The sequence below is a fragment of the Watersipora subatra genome, chromosome 7, assembly GCF_963576615.1.
Source record: "Watersipora subatra chromosome 7, tzWatSuba1.1, whole genome shotgun sequence".
Taxonomy (NCBI): Eukaryota; Metazoa; Bryozoa; class Gymnolaemata; order Cheilostomatida; family Watersiporidae; genus Watersipora; species Watersipora subatra.
In genome coordinates, this window is record NC_088714.1 from 19,019,938 (window position 1) to 19,040,475 (window position 20,538).

The 20,538-nt window shown below is 35.8% G+C and overlaps 1 protein-coding gene across 2 annotated transcripts in view; it reads right to left on the reverse strand.

Annotated features, from left to right (window-relative positions):
* Window positions 1–66: 66 nt before the first annotated feature.
* Window positions 67–20,538, reverse strand: part of LOC137401055 (mitochondrial disaggregase-like) — a 42,343-nt gene continuing 21,871 nt past the window's right edge. Inside the window, exons 9-11 of one of the 2 annotated variants that reach the window (XM_068087403.1) lie at window positions 13,424–13,596; window positions 2,642–2,758; window positions 67–438 (exon numbers count right to left, since the gene is read on the reverse strand). In XM_068087403.1, coding sequence (XP_067943504.1) covers window positions 301–438; window positions 2,642–2,758; window positions 13,424–13,596 — 428 coding nt within the window. In that variant the 3' untranslated portion in view covers window positions 67–300. Of the gene's footprint in view, window positions 439–2,641; window positions 2,759–13,423; window positions 13,600–20,538 lie in introns of both variants that reach the window. The other variant, XM_068087404.1, reaches the window with a different exon arrangement.

Sequence of the window (20,538 nt, forward strand, 5' to 3'; positions counted from 1 at the left end):
AAACATGCAAATTATTATGTCGACGTTCAAACAAAACAGATCAACACATATATACTAGTAACCAATTCCAAATCTACATGTATACACACTCATTTCCGCAAACAGCCTAACAGAAAACAGTCTGCTTGGTATTAGCATTATATTTGACATTTGTTGTAATGAAATACATGTATGTGACACAATCAGAGTATTAACGAAAGCTAATGACCAGTGAAGAAACAGAACAAACACAGTGGCGATGCTATAATGAAGGGTAGAGCTGGGTGCACCATACAGCAGAGTTACTTGACTGAAGCCTTTTTATCCATGAATTGGTTGATAGACTCCGTTAGCGCTGAGTCTTTCAACTAAAACCTCTCCTTTATGCACTTTAAGGCGGAGCTTATCCTTAGCAAAGATTTTTTGCACTTCCTGAAGAGAAGCAAGAGTTCCTATAACCTAAAAAAACATTTTTAAACATGATGACAGAATAACAAATCGTACGAGATTAAAAATAGAGATTCCAAAAAACAATATACCGCAAATACACAAAACTTGAAAACTTTCCAAAAGCAATATATTAAAAAGGATGAGTAACGCGCAAGAGAGTTGTGCTAAAAGCAAAGGGTGCATGATTCAAACATACAGGAATGCGAAAACGCTCATAAATTAAACACATTTGAACATTGTTCTTGAGAGATTAACAGACATTTCTAATCAGAAGTAAAAATGATGCAACAGCGCTATTACTGCCTATATACTAGGAGGATTGCATAATTGGTGAAATTTCCAGAGTTTTTTTCTATGACAAATAGCTAACAATTTGATTGCTCTTGCTTTGTTTGTCAAAGTAACGATGTCAAAAAACGAGATTCCAAAGCTTTCTTCTGAATTGAAGTAATAATGATATTTATCCACAGTGTGAATATATGGTGTGATTTGAAAACACCGTCTAAAATTAGATCAAGGGTTAAAAACAAACTTAAAGGTTGACTTGCAACAAAACTCACATTACAGTTATTTAGTATCAAAAGATTCACCATGTCTTACTCTGCTGTGTTGTAGGTGCAAAATATGTGGAAATGTGATTACAAGCTGTTAAAAGCTAAAAAACAAACAGTTAATCTACGCCACCACGAAACCGCCGTAGATTGGAATCAGTTTATTTCTCTGACGTAGTCATTACATTTGGTTATTGTTTTGACACGTGATGTTTTCACGTAAATTGAATGGCCAATAAAGGGCTCAATATAAAACTTCTCGTAGCACTAGTTTATGACAAACACTTCGGGTTTTATCGAAGAGCCCTTACCAAATATAGACGCTCGCTAGTTTACAGTTTTGTTTCAGCTTGGTCTAATCGTAATCTGATCATGTGACCCATACTTCCTGCCAAACAGCGCTAATAATTTCTGCAACATTTTTCGACTATCACAGGTGACCAACAGGCTCCTCATGTTTATCAGAGGATGATATGTACTCCTTCGAGCTAAAGTTAAAAAATTAAAGGAATTTTTACGGTAGGTTTTGAGATATCAGTGCTCAAAATGACAGCACTACAATGATGATGAAATAGACGCGTAAGAACAATAGACATGGTTTTATTGAATGCGTGAAGTATACTTATGAAAATATTTCGACGAATGAGGTTGTGTGAAAGTGCAAACAGAAGCCATCTTGTAAAACTACGTCCCATTTGAGCCGTTTTGGAAAGAGATCCTAATCTACGGCGGTCTCGTGATGGCGACGATTAGCTGTTCGTTTTTGAGCATTTAAGAGCTTGTAATCACATTTCCACATATTTTGCACCTACAACACAACAGAGTAAGACATGGTGAATCTTTTGATACCAAATAACTGTAATGTGAATTTTGTTGCAAGTCAACCTTAAGAACTTCCAGCTAAAAAGGACATCTTTGACGTATACTAAAGATTTATCATTAAAAAAAATTTGTAGGAGTAAAATGCTTTTGTATCGCAAATTTATATAAAAAAAAGAATATATGTATGAACTTACTCTGCATAATGCAAAGAAAATGTAAAAAAAACCTTTGAAAAGTATTTGAACAAAGCGTCACTAGTTTACATGGGTTTAGGATAAAGAAATTGAGACCAGACCTCCAGAAGTTGAGCAACATCCTGCAATATTGACTATAATCAATGAACAATTGGAAACTAACCCAACAGCTTGACATGTCACAATTTTGATATTCATTAACACAATAGCAAAGCCTGCCATTAAACATGAATTTTTTTCTAACACTTTAAACCCATTAGCATATTTGCATTGCAGACATATAATTTCTCATGAATCTGATCATTATCATAACAGATTAGAAATAATTTGTTCTCTGAACAAGTGTCAATGTGTCAAAGTTAATTTTAGCCATTAAGAATCGAAACGAGATGCCTTCTAGTCATTATATTGCTAGATGTTGAAATGGCATTCTGACAAATGACTTCTTGCTTCATGACGTTCCGACTAGAAAATCATATACAAATATCTATATTGCGTGTACTAGGCAATAGGATTGCGAACGGCTGAGATTAGGAAACAACATAATCCGCTTTCAATTACGCGTCATATCGGTTTAAGAATAGCAGCCATAACTGACAGACGAGAATTAACGACAAAAAATATAGTTCTTTATAAGGAAATTACCCTTCTCTCAACTTCATAGATAATAGAGCGAGCACCATAGTGAATATCGAAGCCTTTGGCAAGGACCTCCACAACATCTTGATCCCAAGTTAGCTCTATCTTGTGCACTGAATTTGCCTTTAAGCAGAAAAGAGACAAATTGAACAGGTGGAGATAGTGTTTCATCACCAATTTTATATATTGGTTGTCTTGTTTGGGGATCTTTTCCTAGCTATAAAGGTCGATAAAAATAAATCGCAGAAGCTACATTAGCTGGTAACAACAAAACAACAAAACTTGAGATTTGGCTGATCTTCATCAAAGCAATCAAGACTAGAAACAAAGTGGATAACATATATTATATTTATGATATACATTATAACTTGTAGCATCCTCAAATATTAATCTTTAATATGATAAAAGCGTGTCCGCCTGTAGCCACGCTAACAGCATTAGGAGAAAGATTGCCTCACACGGGAACTGAACTTGGATACTCCGTTTTAGCAGCCAGACTCGCGACTAACTGTACCACTCGATCACCTAGATGAGTGGAAGACTAATTGGGCGCGCGGTTATTACGCATGACGACCTTTCACAGTGCACAAGACTGCTAGCGGACTAGTAGCTATAAGTAAACCTAACCAACTTTATATAAAGCAAGAGTACAAATGATATTCGGGTAAAAGCTGCATTTCAGTCAAGCAGCTACTGCTAAAACGGCTATAACAAACTACTTTTCGTTGGCTTTGGTAGTCATAAGAAAAGCTTTTTATATCCTATTAACCACCCAGAAACTGCATAGATACAAATCAATCTATGTGCGTGCGTTATAGTTATGTAGTCTATGTACGCGTGTTATGCGCACATATAACGCCTTATGAATAAAAAACTGATATGAACTTTTAACTTGAATAGAAAAATGCATTGTTTATTGTCGAATGATTACTAGACAGAGAAGATAGTAAACACAGATATGAGAAGGCTTCACTTTACATATATACAATGATTACGTATATACATGAAGTTTATATATATATGTATATATAAAAACCTGGAACCATTTCTCACTCCTATAAAATGATGCTGAAGCACAAACAACAGTTCTGAACTTCATCAAACTTCATCGATTATACAAAAAGCTGAGAAATGACATAAAAATATCAAAATATTATCAAAAACAAAGGCATTTGCAACATTCTAGGAATTATTAAACAAATTTAAAAAGAGTATCAACAAAAGTTGAAATTGTTTAAAACTCAGATTGACCAAAAGTGGTTCAAGGATTATAAAAATTGTCACACGTTTTTATTCTACCTAATTTGATTGAAATGTTTAAACCATAGCTGCCACGTACAGCTTTTATCTAGCCTGTCGTAAGAAACTGTTGTTTTTGCGGAGTTGTCCCCTATTGAGCGGGGCATCTAGCATGTATTTAATAGTTGAAAAAATTACACAGAAATTGTTCTGGTTATGTATGGATTTCAAGACAGCAGCTAAATAAAAATTAGGGTTGTACATGTAAATAGCTAAATGTATATGTACACGATACACGAACTTTGGCCATTTCTGATTGCAGTGGTAAGATAACTAAGGTGAAGGTAACTAAAATGTATTGCTATGAGCAAACCAATTTTATCAAACATACTTATTAATAACAACACAACAAAAGCAACTTCACACAGGATTACGCATGTGTAGTAACAGCTTTCAAAGCAACACTCATAAAGCATTATTAAGTTTACCTATGTAAGATAAGAAAAAGTGTTTTTGTAGTCTAAAAAATTTAAGTCTAATTTTTGCATATATTTAAGTCACTTTATATGAGATTTTAACCATTGTATGACAAATCAGAATAAAACAATTTTCAATATTTTTATGAGACAAAAACTAGTAGACAGTGAACTTGGTACTGCTGCCCACTTTGCATTAGTGTTGGGCCGGTATATAATTTAGTGCCAGATAGGATATCCTTGCACTTTTTTTATCGGTTCTCCCCGTGTCGGTATCCTCGGTATTTACCATCTTCGGTATCCTTTGCCAACTAAGAAAGTTCGGTCTTGTAGTTTGGTATATGGTTTTCAGTGTGTGTTTAACTTCAGCTTACCTACTGCCCATTTTATATAACGCAGATAGGGGGATAAATCAAATATAAAACGTATAAATATATCAAACGTATCAAATATCAAACGGGAGTTTTATCAAATATAAAACATATATTACATTCTATCAACGTAAGACGTAAAATAATACTAGATACCTATAGGTAAGCGTGGTAATGTTCGTTGAAGAAAGAGTTACAATATAATTCGCATGTGTTGTGCTTTCAGAATGTCTGAGAGAAAAAAGTTGTGATTGCCAATGTGCGCTGAGCGACTCTTTTTGATTAGCGTGTTCCTCGAAGATGCGTTTTTGCTATTAACCATAACATCAATTGACGCGTGAATTTTCTTTCTTCTCATTTCGTTACATAGCGATTGCGGGTGAGACGTAAAATGAGCTCTTTCATAAGCAGCTCGTTGTGTGGGAGATTCTCCAGCACACAAGCCGCTGGTAATGCTGTAGCCTGTCAAATACAAAAATCTTTCTGGATAACCAATTACTGATAGGCTTTCACGGATAAATACCGATCATCTCAAACTGGCCGCGGACAACTAGCTGTCACCGAAAATGATTGGTTTTCCGGATACCGATAATCACTCGGTGTCGGTAAAAGCGGATAACTCCTTACCGGCCCAACACTACTTTGCATGGTATTAACCAACAATGTGGTATGTATGTAAAGAGCATGAGGGTGTTCTGTAATGAATATTTCAGATTGATAGAATCAAGTGAGAGCCCTAGCATTTTTTACACTACTTATGAACGACATCTGCATGCTAGCATTAAAATGACCACATAAGTTGCCGCAGTCAATCACAGTGTCAACCATTGATTTTGTAATGAATATCAACTTAGAATTGCATGCTTTTAATTTCAGACTAAGAACCTCCACTTCCACATATGCCAAGCGTTCAGCTGTACTGCATAATTAGTAGAATTAATATTTGTTTAGTTGTTGTGACAGAACTAAATTAGGTAAGTAATCTTTAGTAACTTTAAATGCTATAGTGGCAATGAGATATATTAGAGAGAAAGTCGCTACGATGCACCACCAACCAGAGACAGGTAGGGACACTAGTTATATTAGGGTGGAAACAGAAAGAAAGGTTACCATCTTTGCAAAAATAGCTACCAGGCAATGCTATATATGAAAAGAGTGAAAAGTGTGACTGCTGGGAAAAGCTTTAATAAAGATCTAATTAACGAGAGATTGATTGGTGGGAGGAGGATGGAGAGACAGGATGAACAGACAACATAAATAATAGAAAATATAACAAGAGTAGGAGGTACTAAGGTCAGATGAGAAAAGAGAAAGGATTGTAAGCAGGGACAGAAAGAGAGAGAAAGAGAGCAGGAGGAAGGAGTGGGTTAATAACGTGGTTAGACAGAATCTTTACTCAACAATCCACGTTAACAACTTGGAGCAATTCAGATCCTATCCAGTAACTCTTAAAGGCTGGTTCACCCTATATCGCCATACCTCGATATTGTTACCACAATACTTCGGTGATCGTCGATGATAACAATTTTAGCACTATCACAAACATCTGTAACCTAATCGGTATACAGTTCACATAATCGATGATAAACTCCGAAAGGAAAACGCTGTCTTATCACGATATAGTGCGAATCAGCCTTTAAACTAGACAACATAGGATTTTACGCTACAAATGTGTTATTCAGTGAGAATGCACACACTTACAAAACTAGTTCAGGAACATCAGTCAACGCATGACAGGTGATGGTGACGTCATGTGAAATAGTGACCAAAGACCACCTGAGATGTCTAAGTAAATGGAAGGAGACCATGAGTGAGGAAATAAAAGCTATACTACCTATTTACAGAGACCTTTTTGTTTTACAAATCTGTATTATGTTGAAGCAATCGGGTAACTGCCATAGATTTTTGGTGAATATCTTTAAAACCAAATAAAATTTGTCAGTCTTTGATGCACCCTCGAGATACGATTACCCCGATATACGATTTTTTCACCTTACGAAGTCAAACATTGTGCTATCTTCACCTCGTTATACGAATTTTATTTCACCATACGACTTTGAGAAAAGTTTCGCCCGAGTTAAAATTTGGCAGTCGGTGTGCTCATAACGCACGTCGAAATAAAAATGACACCGAAATGTAGTTTGCCGAAAACATTTTCAGAACATTTAGAAGAGATACGATGATCGACTTCTCTCATGTCAGCATTTCGCGTGGAAAATTTCGTGTAAAATACACAAGCGAAAGCAAATATTCATTTGTAGCGTTATTATATTTTTTACTATAAACTTTTAAGTCAGCATACGTATATAACTACAAGTATCTACATTTAATTCGTTAGCTATGGAATCTGAGACCGATACAAACGTTACAAAACGAAGGAAAAATGATTTCTATGTCAACAATGTTGGATGTCGTAAATAAGAAAGCACCCGTATTATTAACATTGTCAAGGAATATGATCGCAACCAATCAGCATTTGCAATTATTATTAAAACAAGAACTCCATTAAAGCAAGCACAAGAAAGAGCTTCCGACTGAAGATTTGAAGGAGCTAGGTCGTGCACGCGATCAGCATTCAAAAGGAGCAACCATTTAGTAAAGGCGAGGAAGTAGAAGATACAGAAAACCCCACATTGGCAGAAATATTTTAAGTGTTTAATTTACGGATGTGGACTAGTACATTAAAACAATGCATATATAATATACAGTCAAACATGGATAACTCGAACTTCACGGGACCGAGCGAAAATGTTCGAATTATCAGAGCGTTCAAGTTATCAGAGCACTGTCACAAGTCCATGTATTTACTTATTTATTAGTACATACATGTACATATACAAACTATAATATAAATCAAAAGCACAAATGGCTTGTTTCAAATTAAATGCTTCTAATGTAAAGTTTAAAACGTTTTTTATCAAAAAGTATAGAGATTTTTCTATCACTTGAGGTTGGTTTGTTGTTTGAGGTGATGTTATGCCAGGACGTTTTTTAGATTGAAATTGGCAAAACTTGATCGTTGTTGAAATGCTCAAAAGAAAAGACATCTTTTTCTTTTGAGCGTTTTACCCACGATCAATTTTGCCGATTTTTCTTGAAGTTTATGCAAAGATTACCTCACTTATAACTATGAGGTCAACAGAACACTATTTTCTCATGAAAACCTCAATAAATAATATTCACAAACAAACAAACTTTGCCTTGCTTCCGAAGGGCGATCGCTAAGCGGATGTTTGGTATAAATCAAATTTCACCAAACCTTTAGAAAAGTCGTTGACAAAAATATTTTGCCGATGGTGGTAATAACGACGCTTATGAATTACGAAAAGTTGAGGTTTACCTCTATGACTTGGAATAAAGTGATTTTCTAAAGCGATAACAACCGTTTCGGTAGCCGTTGGGCAAAAAACAGTTCGAGTTAACAGTGTGCGTTTGAGTTATCTATAGCAATTTATCATTACGTGGGAACGAACCAAAGAAACCATTCGAATTAATCATGTGTTCGAGCTATCCGTGGGCGAGTTATCCATGTTTGACTGTATATTATTTATCTCTTGTGTCGCATGTTTTCCATATTTTATTCATTTTATTTTTGTTTCCTTTTGATTTTGCTTTATTTTCTTGTTTAACCATGTCTTTGCATGTGGGCTTGTTATCTTCTACGTGAAGACAATGCATCGTATGTATGTAACTCATATAACTAACTACTCAAGATAGTTGATGCATTTACATTACTTTCTGAAACTTGTTAAAGCCCTTTCCTCTAGGGGATAAATACGTACAAGCTTTTTACTTATGGTTACATTGATTCTTGTGCACATTCCATACAAGAAAAACTACTGTAGCACCTTCTCCAGATCCTTCTACAACAGTGGTTCCCAACTACCTTGGAGCCATGGACCCCCTGAGCTATTTATCTAAAAGTCATGGACCCCTTTATAAACATCATAATATATGGTGTTTATAACAATCCATTTTAAATTGGCGTACATTATAAATTAGTATAATATAAGAGTCAATAGAATTGACATGTTTCTATTTATTTGCTTACATAAAGGAATGCTATACTAAATTGCTTTGACTGTTAATTTTCAGTTTGTTAGTGGGATAGATTATACTTCTTGTTTTTTATCAAATTCTCAATCTTTGGGGAAATGGTTGACAAAGCGCATCAGATGTAATTTTCAAGTCCTAGTCGGTTTTGTTGTTTCGATTTGAGAACAGCCATGGAGGAGAAAGCGGACTCGCATAATTATGTAGACACAAATGGGAGCAGAGTTTGAAGGGTATGTTTGGCTGTCTGTGGATGAATCATGGAAGGCCAAAGTTCTTCAATGGTTCTATCTTCATAAACATCTTTGGTTATTTTACTGATCTGCTAGTTTGATTTTGTTGTCAAATAAATAAAGCTGCCAAATATTGTCACAATAATGATTAGTCAGCTGCCATTAACAAGCATTCATGATATTAATAGTCACCATTGTGAAATGACCCAAATTTGGTTTTACATTTAGATTTTGAGTATGAAAACTAAACTGCACAGATTTGCTGCTGTCCCATCTTATTGACCAGGTCAAACAGTGCGACAACGACAAAAGACTGCCATTTCATATTATAGGTGGAAAAATATTAATCAAACACTAGAGAAAAAAGACCGTTGTTTGGGTGATTACGAGTAAACTATATTCAAATTTAAGCATATACTAAGACCCCTACCAATCTGAAAATTGGTAAAAATAAGTAAGTTGAAATGTTTTATTTTCCATGGATCTTAGTATATCGCTGAAATTGAAGAGGGAAAGAAAGAATTACGTGTTTTCTGGTTACAGGTTATTGTTTTGTACAACTAACTGTAAATCAGGTACTATCCAGCGATTGACGCACATAGATGATAAAAGTCTAGACCCAAAAACCTAACAAGACAACGCGACCACCCCGCGGGAACTGCATTAGCCCGGTAACCCAGGCTAGCACAATCCCAACAGACTTCGATCATTAAACCCCGCTCATATGATAGCCGTTGTCTATCCTTTTAGGGTTTTATATCATTGATCCAACCACTATGACAGAAATAGCTGTAAATATCTAGCTAGAAAAACCAATACTGGCACCAGCCTGTGGACCCCTTCAAAACCTCCTGTGGACCCCTAGGGGGTCCATGGACCACCAGTTGGGAACCACTGTTCTACAAGCTTTAGCTAGCAGTTTTCTGCATTGCACCAGCATTTTTTCTTTTAAACCAGAAGAAAAATTGGACAGGACTAGACAACCTTCTTTAGCCTGCTAAAAATTCCATTTTATTACGTATTAAATTAATTTTCATGTGTACAGCAACGTAATTAGCATTGATACCCATTTGCCTCCTCTCTGCTTTATTCGCTACAATATACCAGCTAAAGTCACGTTACTCCAAAGGTATGTACGTCCCGTATAGTAAAGAAAATTTCATTTTTCTTTTCAGTAGCCATTCAATGGTCAGGTGTGTGAGAGGCCGCTTTCGATCACTGCATCGCTCGGCCTTATTGAATTCTGGTTGAAAAAGGTTTCAACCAGACACGCTAACTTTTGTAATGAAAGTGAAAACAGAAACTTATGAAGGATAAAATTTCGTGATAACAGTTGAAATTCATTAAAATAGTTCAAAATACATACTAAAACTTGGTTTTAAGGGTGAGTTTGGCAAGCTAAACTTATTTGAAGTGAATTCAACGTTTATGTTATGCGTACCTTTTAAAGATAAGAACTTGTTACCGTACGATCTGCATTTGGTACACAGATTACAATTTTACAGTATTGCAGATTATAATCACTAGGTGCACTTAACACAATGCAGCTACTGTAGGTAACTATAGTTACTAAGGTTAACATACTATTCTGTTACTAATTTTCAATATGTACAGCATTTTTATAAAATTTTGGACGATTTTTACCTTCTTTTTTTCATTGTATAATTACAATGGTTTCTATACCCCGACATACGATCTTTTCGCTATATGATGCTATCATCGGAACGGATTAGCATCGTATCTCGAGGGTGCACTGTAAATAATTACAGGGTTGTTCACTTTTGGTATGATAACAAAGGAAGCAGACATCGCTTAATTGAAAAGATTAAAAAAATCTAAGATGAAGGGTGACACAAAGGCTATTGATGTTTAACCTTCAAATAATTATTAACGAAAGTACCGTCTGAAAAAAGCTCAAACTTCAAATCTGTCAAACAATGACTTACACAAATTTTTAACAATTAGTAAACTAAAAGGTTAGAGACCAAATCATAATTGTTACTAATTATGTTCCCATATGTATATAATATAGTGAACCCCTGAGTTACCCCTATTTTATAATTTTTTCGCCTTAGCTTACGATGTGGAACACGATGTTTTTTCATCCCCTTATTACAGCATTTTTTCTCACCATATGACGGCAACAAAGATGTCTCTCAAAATTCAAATATGGCAGTCGGTGTGCTGCATACGTCAGAGTCATGAAGATGCCAATATGCTATTTGTTGAAATCCTTCCAATAGAAAAAGATACGATGCTCTCTTGATTTAGCATTTTTCATGTTTCATAAAACGATTAATTAAGATGAAGGCAAAATTAAAGTTTTGTTTAGTAACATTGTATATTAAAATTTAACTTTGCTTCATTCGCTACCAACTAACTTTTATGCGATCTACCTTAAATACCAGCCATTTATCAGAAAAATGCTATAATTCAACTTACTACTACCAGAAAGGAAATTGATATTTCTTGTCTTGACTTTTGAAACTTCAAAAACAGCTCTAAGAATCAATATGATCCTATTGAAGGAGAATGATAATTTTAATCTGACTACGGCTGACTACCTAAAAAGTGCCTTTTTATTCGAGCATAACGATTCAAATTGGCAAAGTTAATAGAAAAAAGTTAATAAAAACTTTGAAACACTAAAAATAATGTGCTAATTTGATTCATGCAGTCTTTCACTGCCTTCCCGCTTCTGAATCTGCATATTTACTTCTGGAGATGAAATTTTTTATCGTGATTGATAAAGCTTCAAGTTGCCTTGATGATTTCCAGTTTAGGTAGACGTCGGTATGGGTTTAGTATTTTGGTTATGACTATTGCCAGAGATATCATTGAGGCATAATTATTTGTATGTTTTTTTCTGATGAGCCAGAAATTTTTATAAGTTGATTAGCTAGAAATTTCTAACTAACCAAAAATTTTCTTCTATAACTTAGAAATAACTGTACATAGAATGGGTAAATTTTCAAGGCGAGATAACTCGCATTGGTAGCCTAGCTACGATCCAAATTTGTGGATTAACTCGCGATGGTTGCGAATGAATTATGTGTGTGTGTTTAGTAAGCTAAAATCATTTGAGTTAAATTCAAAGTTTATGCTATATGTCTGTCTCGAAAGGAAGAACTCCATATGGTACTTAGTGTACATAGCAATGCTATATTTTATTACAGACTAGCTGTACCACCCGGCGTTGCCCGTGAAATAGAAGAGTCATTGGACAGAAAATTGATTTGTATTTAACATATAACAACATTTGCCATTCTAACTCTCAAACTACATTTCATGAGAGAAGTGTTTTCTCTAAACAAACTACAATCAAACTACATTTCATGAGAGAAGTGTTTTCTCTAAACAAACTACAATCAAACTACATTTCATGAGAGAAGTGTTTTCTCTAAACAAACTACAATCAAACTACATTTCATGAGAGAAGTGTTTTCTCTAAACAAACTACAATCAAACTACATTTCATGAGAGAAGTGTTTTCTCTAAACAAACTACAATCAAACTACATTTCATGAGAGAAGTGTTTTCTCTAAACAAACTACAATCAAACTACATTTCATGAGAGAAGTGTTTTCTCTTATGAAAAATGAGAAGTAAAGAAAGTTGCTCACTATTAGCCTGGCACATTGCCAATAAAAAATTTGAGCATGCTCAACAATGAGAGCCAACAGCTTCTTGTGACGTTATGCTATGACCCTGCGTTGTACGCGAAAGCCGGTGGGTATTTGCTACCAAATAGCACATATATCAGCTAGTGAAGAAATTAATCTCGGTGGCCTAAATGGTACCACGCCAGACTTGCGATTGGGAGAGTCTGAGATCAAATCTTCTTCGGTGCGAAGTCTTTACACAAAAAACGCACACGCACACTTTGAGAAATATATATATGATATATATATATATATATATCATATACATATATATATATCATAACCACTCAAGTGACCATAGTTACTAAGGTTAATATACTAATTTGTTACTAATATGTAACATGTGTATAAACTTTTGATGTTTTTTTACTTATTACGGGTGCTTGCACTAAATAATTATTATGGGTTTCTATACAACATTTTTGCCTTACGATGCCAACACCGGAATGAATTAATGTCGTATGGCGGGGGTCCACTGTACTATGGCGGGGGTCCACTGTACTATGGCGGGGGTCCACTGTACTATGGCGGGGGTCCACTGTACTACCGTATATAAATGTATATGTAACAATTATAAATTTCTTGAATCATGTTTTCCAACAAAATTAGACGCTTTATAAAAGCTGCAAGTCAAGTGATATGAGTAAATCTTTGCTAGATTCTCTCAAATCTAAACCTATCAATGGATAGCGGCACACAGAGTTCTTGTCTTATTGCAATCTGTTTGATAATTTAGCTTGTTCTAGCTACATACCTTGCCTGCCCAGAAGTTAAGCTGCCTCGTGACAAGCCGATAGAGTTCTTGAGTATTAAAAGGCAGAAAATAGACAATCTCGTTTATTCGACCAAGAAACTCGTCTCTTTTAAAATGCTGCTTCAAAATCGGATGAATAACTGAATCCTTGAATTCTCGAGATATTTCTGGAACTCCTACAAGAGACAAAATTCCAAAAGGCAAAATTCCATCAGCTTACAAAGAGCCAGCAATTATCTATTGATTATGTCAAAAAGTTACCTTTTTCGGAATTGGGTAGTCGAATTGGGTGAATATTATGATACGTTTTTATAAAAAAAACTATCAAGAAAGCTACAAAGAACGTAGCCAATATCAAAGTGGGAAACAATAAATACTGTAAGTATTTTCATTAATAAAAACAATAAATGGTGAGTGCAAGCAGCAATTCATGAAATCAACGACTAATAAAGGCAAATTTTGGCATAGAAAGTTAATCTTCTTTGATAAACTCTTTGGTTGCAGAAACCGACGAATGTTGAAATATACTTATCACAGCACGAAGAATTTAAGTTAATAAAAATATCAAAAATTGAAAGAAATACTTAACGCAATAATGCGCAGCACCAAAACACCTTATAGTTAAAATTCTGTAAAAACTAAATGTAAAAATCTAACTTGCAGGTAAAACCACATTAATGAGGTGATAATGAGCAGAGAAGTTTTTGTTACTTTACCTTAAAGATGCATGGATGGAGTGCAAACTCAGAAAAGCGTATATTCGTTAGTAGAGTGATAGAAATACACTGTCTAACTTACTCCCAACACTCACGGCATGAAGTTTGAATTGATTTAATACTTTTCACTAATTTTACATTTTCTTTCAAGTCATACATTGGAGATTATATCAAATGTTCAAACAAACATTTTCTCAAATGGCAATGAAAAAGACAATGAAAAAGACATGCCCATACTAAATAAAGGTTTGACTGCACAGTTTTACCATCTGAGAGGAGGGAACTGTTCATTTTAAAGACAACTTGTATTCATTGGCAATTGATAGTTGCCAAATTCTATTCCTACTGTAGAAATACCGCATGAAAAATACCAATTATTGATTCCGGGATAGACTTTGTCTTATTATTATAATGTGGAGTTTCCTCAAGGTGGTTTTATTGTATGAATGTTGACAAGGATAATTCAAGACGACTGCTTAGCTAGGCTGCTTGATCACTACTGATGAGTCATAAAGATAACATCAGCTAGACCACCCATAACATTGCTTCAAGGTCACACATACTTAGTACACATATAACACGCTCCTTTTTGGGAGGACAGTAAAACAAAACTTAAAATGTCAGTGAATACAAAAGCATAAAAATAGAAAATGTTTATAATAGAGTTTGGAGCTGAGTTAACTAAAATGTATGTCGGTGGATGCAGCTTACTAAGCGAGGTTAATGTTACATGCTCAATTTTTAAAATTAGTTTTCTGGCTGGGGGTACCTCACTGGTGGTTTGGATATGCGCCCTGACCTAGTTGTGTGCGTTTGCGCAGATGGAAGTGACTGATAATTACTACTAGGCTGGTGGGTGGTGTGTGAAGACTGTGAGGTATCTGATGAGGTTAAAGGCTGTGTGGCCTCTGACCTTGTGTCATTGTGGTCTACACCTTGTGCCGGTCTATGTTCCACTGCCATAAAATTACGCATGGTTATATTCTCTAATTGCAAAGATTGCAGGGTTGTTGGGGCTTCCTTGTATGGCCTCAAGAATTTTATGTTCCTTCTAAAAACTCTACCCTTGCCGATATTCACATAAAAACTCCTGGGTGTCTCTGCTCTCCGGATGATCACACCATCTACCCAACGCCGATGGCCTAGTTGGCACCAAACTCTCATGCCCACACACATCTCAATAGGTCGCCTAGCTGGGCTTGTGTTGAACATATCTTGCGACTGGCGCTCTCTGAAAGCTTTCTCAATCAGGTTAATGTCTACTTTTTGAAGTTTGAGCTGTTGAGGCATGAACTGAAGATTGTTTCTTAGATTTCTTGACTGTAATAGAACTGAAGGCGATGGTAATTTACCCCCCAGTGGTGTAGATCGAAGGGAGGCTAAGACATCAAACAATGTTTGATTTGACTCATGGGCCTTTTTCAGGCTGCTTTTGATAGTTTGATTCATCCTTTCAGCAAGGCCGTTAGAACGAGAATAATACGGACTAGATGTGATATGCTGTATCTCAAGTTCTTTTAGAAACTGTTCAAATTCAAATGATGTAAAATACGAAGCATTATCAGAAACTAGGATCTCAGGTCTACCAAAGTCAAGGAACTGCCTACGCAGTATCTCGACAATGCTACTTGAGTTTGCATTCTTCAGCTCACAGCAGGTAGGCCATTTGGAATATCTGTCTACCGTGACTAGATACTCCTTGCCAGCTAAGTGAAAAACATCTATGCTTACTGATTGCATTGGATACTGCGGTATGTCATATGGTTCGTAAGCACATTGTGAATTTGCCCTCACATTCTCCTGGCATGTTGCACAACTCAACACCACATCCTGTATCTGCCCCTGATAACCTGGCCAGTACACGGAATTTTTGGCTTTCTCTATGCACTTACTAACCCCTAAATGTCCTATGTGAATGATATCTATTACCTGCTTGCGCATAGACACTGGGATAACTATTTGACTGTTTTTAAGTATCAGACCATCGTGTGTCGTCAAATCATATCTCGCTGCCCAAAATGGTTTCAGTGGTTCAATGCACATTCTCCTCTTAGCTGGCCAGCCATTTCGTATGTAGCTGCTAAGGATTTGTAGAGTGCTGTCTGATTGCACTGTGCTAAGGAGCCGGTCTTTGAAGGTTGGGTTTCTAAGGACACCGCTAGTGACTGAATGGATTTGTTCTGTATCTAGTGAGCTTAGAGCTTCTGCATCTTCACATAAATCTGCCAAAAAGGCACGCGATAGTGTGTCTGCAAGAACTAGAGCTTTACCTGGTTTATGCACAAGTGTGTAATCATATAATTGATTGCGTAGTCTCATTCTCAATAGCCTGGGACTGATATCATTAAGACCCTTATTCATGATTCCTATGAGTGGAAGATGATCCGTTTCTACCACTACATGTTGACCATATATATATTGATGGAATCTTCGTAAGCCAAACTGAACTGCTAGATATTCTTTTTCGATTTGAGCATACTTTTTTTGAGTGTCTGTCAGTGTGCAGCTAGCAAACTCAATTGGCTGCCCGTTATGCATTATCACTGCACCCATGCCAAACTGACTGGAGTCCACAGATAATACAATAGGCAGGTCTGGATCAAACATTCGCAATGCTGGAGTGGATGTCACCACAGCCTTCAGTTGTGTCAAGGACTCATCATGTGTGCCTGACCACGACCAAGTCGCATTTTTTTTTGTTAGTTCTCTCAGCGGGGTGGTTATGTCTGACAAATTAGGGCAAAACTTTGAGAGATAAGTTGCCATTCCAAGCAATCTACGAACATCTTCCACATTTTGTGGTTGAGGCATGTCAATGACTGCTTTGATCTTAGCTGGATCAGGCTTGATGACTCCATCCCCAATTATGTGACCTAGATATTTGATGTGCTTTTGTCTGAATGTACACTTTGACTCATTTAACCGGAGGTTCTTTTCTCGGCACCTCTCTAGCACTGATTTGAGGATTGCGTCATGTTCAGCCATTGTGGGTGCATGAATCAAGAGGTCATCGACATAGCACTCAACGCCTTTTATATCCTCAAATAGTTCAGAAACTGTGCGACAAAATATCTCTGGGCTTGAAGAAATACCATATGGCAACCTTAAAAACCTGTATCTACCGAAGGGAGTGGCAAATGTGGTGAGTAGGCTACTATCTTCGTCTAGCTCCAACTGTAAGAAGCCAGATGTAGCGTCTAACGTTGTGAATACCCGCGATTTAGATAGTTTAGCAAATATTTCTGATGCCGTGGGTAGCGCAAAATGTTCACGCCGTAAACATTTATTCAACTGAGTAGGATCTAGACAAATTCTAAGTGAGCCATTTGGTTTTAATACATTTACAATAGGGTGAACCCAATCTGTGGCCTGTTTCACTTTGGCTATAGTGCCCTGAGATTCCATTTTTTGAAGAGTGTCCTTCAACTTATTGCGCAATCTAAAGGGAACCCTTCTGGCACTTTGAATTACTGGTTTAGCATTTTCTTTCAGTTGCAGAGCATGTTTGCATGGGAGGCACCCCAAACCACTGAACACATCTGGGTAAGCTTTAGCAAGGTCATCGCTGACTGTATTTGAGACATTGACCAAACCCAATTCCATTGCACTTGGTAATCCTAACAAGGTCTTCTGACCTGCACTTGATGACACTATTACAAAATCTAGTGGTACAAAACGAGCGCTAACATCCACCAACAATGTTACTTTACCTAGTACATCTAGTTCATGGTTGCTAAATGAAACTAATGACTTGCCATACTTTTGTAGAGGTGTATGCACCGATAAAGAGTCAAATATCCCTTTAGGCATGACATTGCATGAAGCTCCAGTGTCAACTTTGAGATGTAGCGGCTTTTCATTGCACCTTGTGGTGATGCACCATTCTCTTCGGCTCTTGTCGTTGTTCACAGTAAAAGTTATGTCATTCTGTTCTCCATTGGTCTCTACTAGCTCATATGCAGCTTTGGCAGCAGACTTACGCTGTGATGCCATACAAGCTATGCTGAAATGATTCATCTTGTGGCAATTTCGGCACTCTTTGCCGTATGCAGGGCATGCTCCTTTAGGGTGACTCGACTTACAATATTTACAGCTATTTACTCTGGCGCCGTTCTTATTCTTGTGAGCTAGATGGTTCGGTTGTTGTACTGTATTAATATTAGCATTCTCTTTGTCGATCTTCATATCTGTAAGATAATGTTTGGTGGCTTCCGCCCGACGACACAGCTGTATAATTTTGTTCAAATCCGGATTGCCATCTAAATTGAATATGTCCTCTCTGACTTCTGGTGAGTTAATGCCACATACAATTCTGTCTATCAGAGCACTATTTTGTTCATCAGCATGTATATTGCAAGTAGACAAGAGTCCGCGTAGTGCAGTTAAAAAATTGTCGAATGATTCACCTGGAAGCTGTGTTCTGTTATGAAACTTGTACCGTTCATAGATAATTTTCACTTGTGGTGTAAAGTGCCGGGTGAATGCCTCCTTAACCTTTTCAATATCCTTGCGGTCTTTTATCCCACTTCTGACACCATATTATAATGTGGAGTTTCCTCAAGGTGGTTTTATTGTATGAATGTTGACAAGGATAATTCAAGACGACTGCTTAGCTAGGCTGCTTGATCACTACTGATGAGTCATAAAGATAACATCAGCTAGACCACCCATAACATTGCTTCAAGGTCACACATACTTAGTACACATATAACACTTATCAAAGACACCAGAATGCTCACTTATGTAGCGACATAGTTCAAACCGTTTAACATCCATATCGAGATGGTTTAAGGTAAAACATGAAAAAAAATAACCTATTTGTTATCTTACTATCCCTGTAATGTAAGTATGCTGAGAAGTTAGAGTTTAATTTGATGCGATCCAGCAAATCAAGTGATGGAATGATGTCATAAGCAAACAACAAAATGATGTCATAAACAAAAAAACAGGAATATTCCTATTTAGAATTAAAGAAAACGCCATTTTAAGTGTTACTATAAAAAGACAACTTTGGTATTACAATAAAACACACATTTAGTATTACAAGGTAAACACAACTTTTTGACAGAAACAATATGGTGCCATGGGCTTTTATTACAAAGCAACTTAATACACTTTTACTATAACTTTACAAAGCAACTTAATACACTTTTACTATCATGTTAGCGAACTGATGATTGATAATGGAGTGTTCAAATAATGAGACTAACAGTTGCAGTTAAGTTACTTTACCTTCTACGATCACTGCAACAATTTCTCTCACACCAAACTTCCCAAAAAACTCTAGAAACTATGTCTACTACTAACTTGAAGGCAGTATTTAACTGAGTAATATCTGAAATAAAATATTAACAATTTGTAATTTTTATGATATACAACTATCTTACAATGATATGCTTTGTGCAACACAAATAAACTCCAAAATGACAACAATATTTTCATGCTTTAATAAAATGGGCGGAAAGACTAATTTAATGTTGAGTGAAAATTTTCAGCAGCGTTTGCATAATACTGTTGGGAGAAGAGTAACGGAAAATCCCTTTCTTTCCATGAGAGTTAATGAATAACTGATAGTTCTGAAATTTTGTATTTAAATGTCTTGTTAGCAGTCAATCAACATCATTTATGTAGCTGAAGTAAGGATGTCTGACTCGAGTTTACTTCAACATTGAAGTTTAAATAGTCTTGTTACAAATGCATTTTGGTCACTTATGCAGGCTTAGATATGTTTATAAATGATCAATATGTCTTTCATAAAAGAAATGCTTCATAATATGAAAACTAGCCAAATATGAAAACTCCGGTATAAATTCTAACAACAGCAATATGAAAACCAAATTAGTGACCATCTAGAGAGTACTAAGTTGTTTTTTGTTTCACAAATCACGGAAACAGCAGATCAAGTTTTTTTATTACAGTTCAACTTTAGTTTTTAAGACAATAGTAGATAAATTTCACTAAACATTTCAGAATCAATATTAGATCATTTAAAAATAAGAACCATGGTACACATCTACGTTCCAGCTGATCACAGAGCACAAGTAGTTTGTGAGGTCATAAATTAAACATATACCGACAAACATCGATCATGACATTCAAAGATTTTGTAGAATCTGTATGTATGCACGTGGTTCTTTTTAGCATTGTTGGTTTTACCGTGTTAGAATAACATTAAAGAGTGATTCCAATTGTCCTTTTATTATTGATAATAGTAATATTAGTAATTATTATAGAAAAGTGAAAGTCAGTGTAAAAAATAAAGTATGAAATGCGTTGAAAAGGACAGACCTTACATGATAAAGATAAATTATAAATAAAAAATGAAACAAAAAAAAATTAAATAAGTTGTTATAAACTTGCCAAACTGAGCAATTTAAAAAATAGCTCCCTCCTAACGAG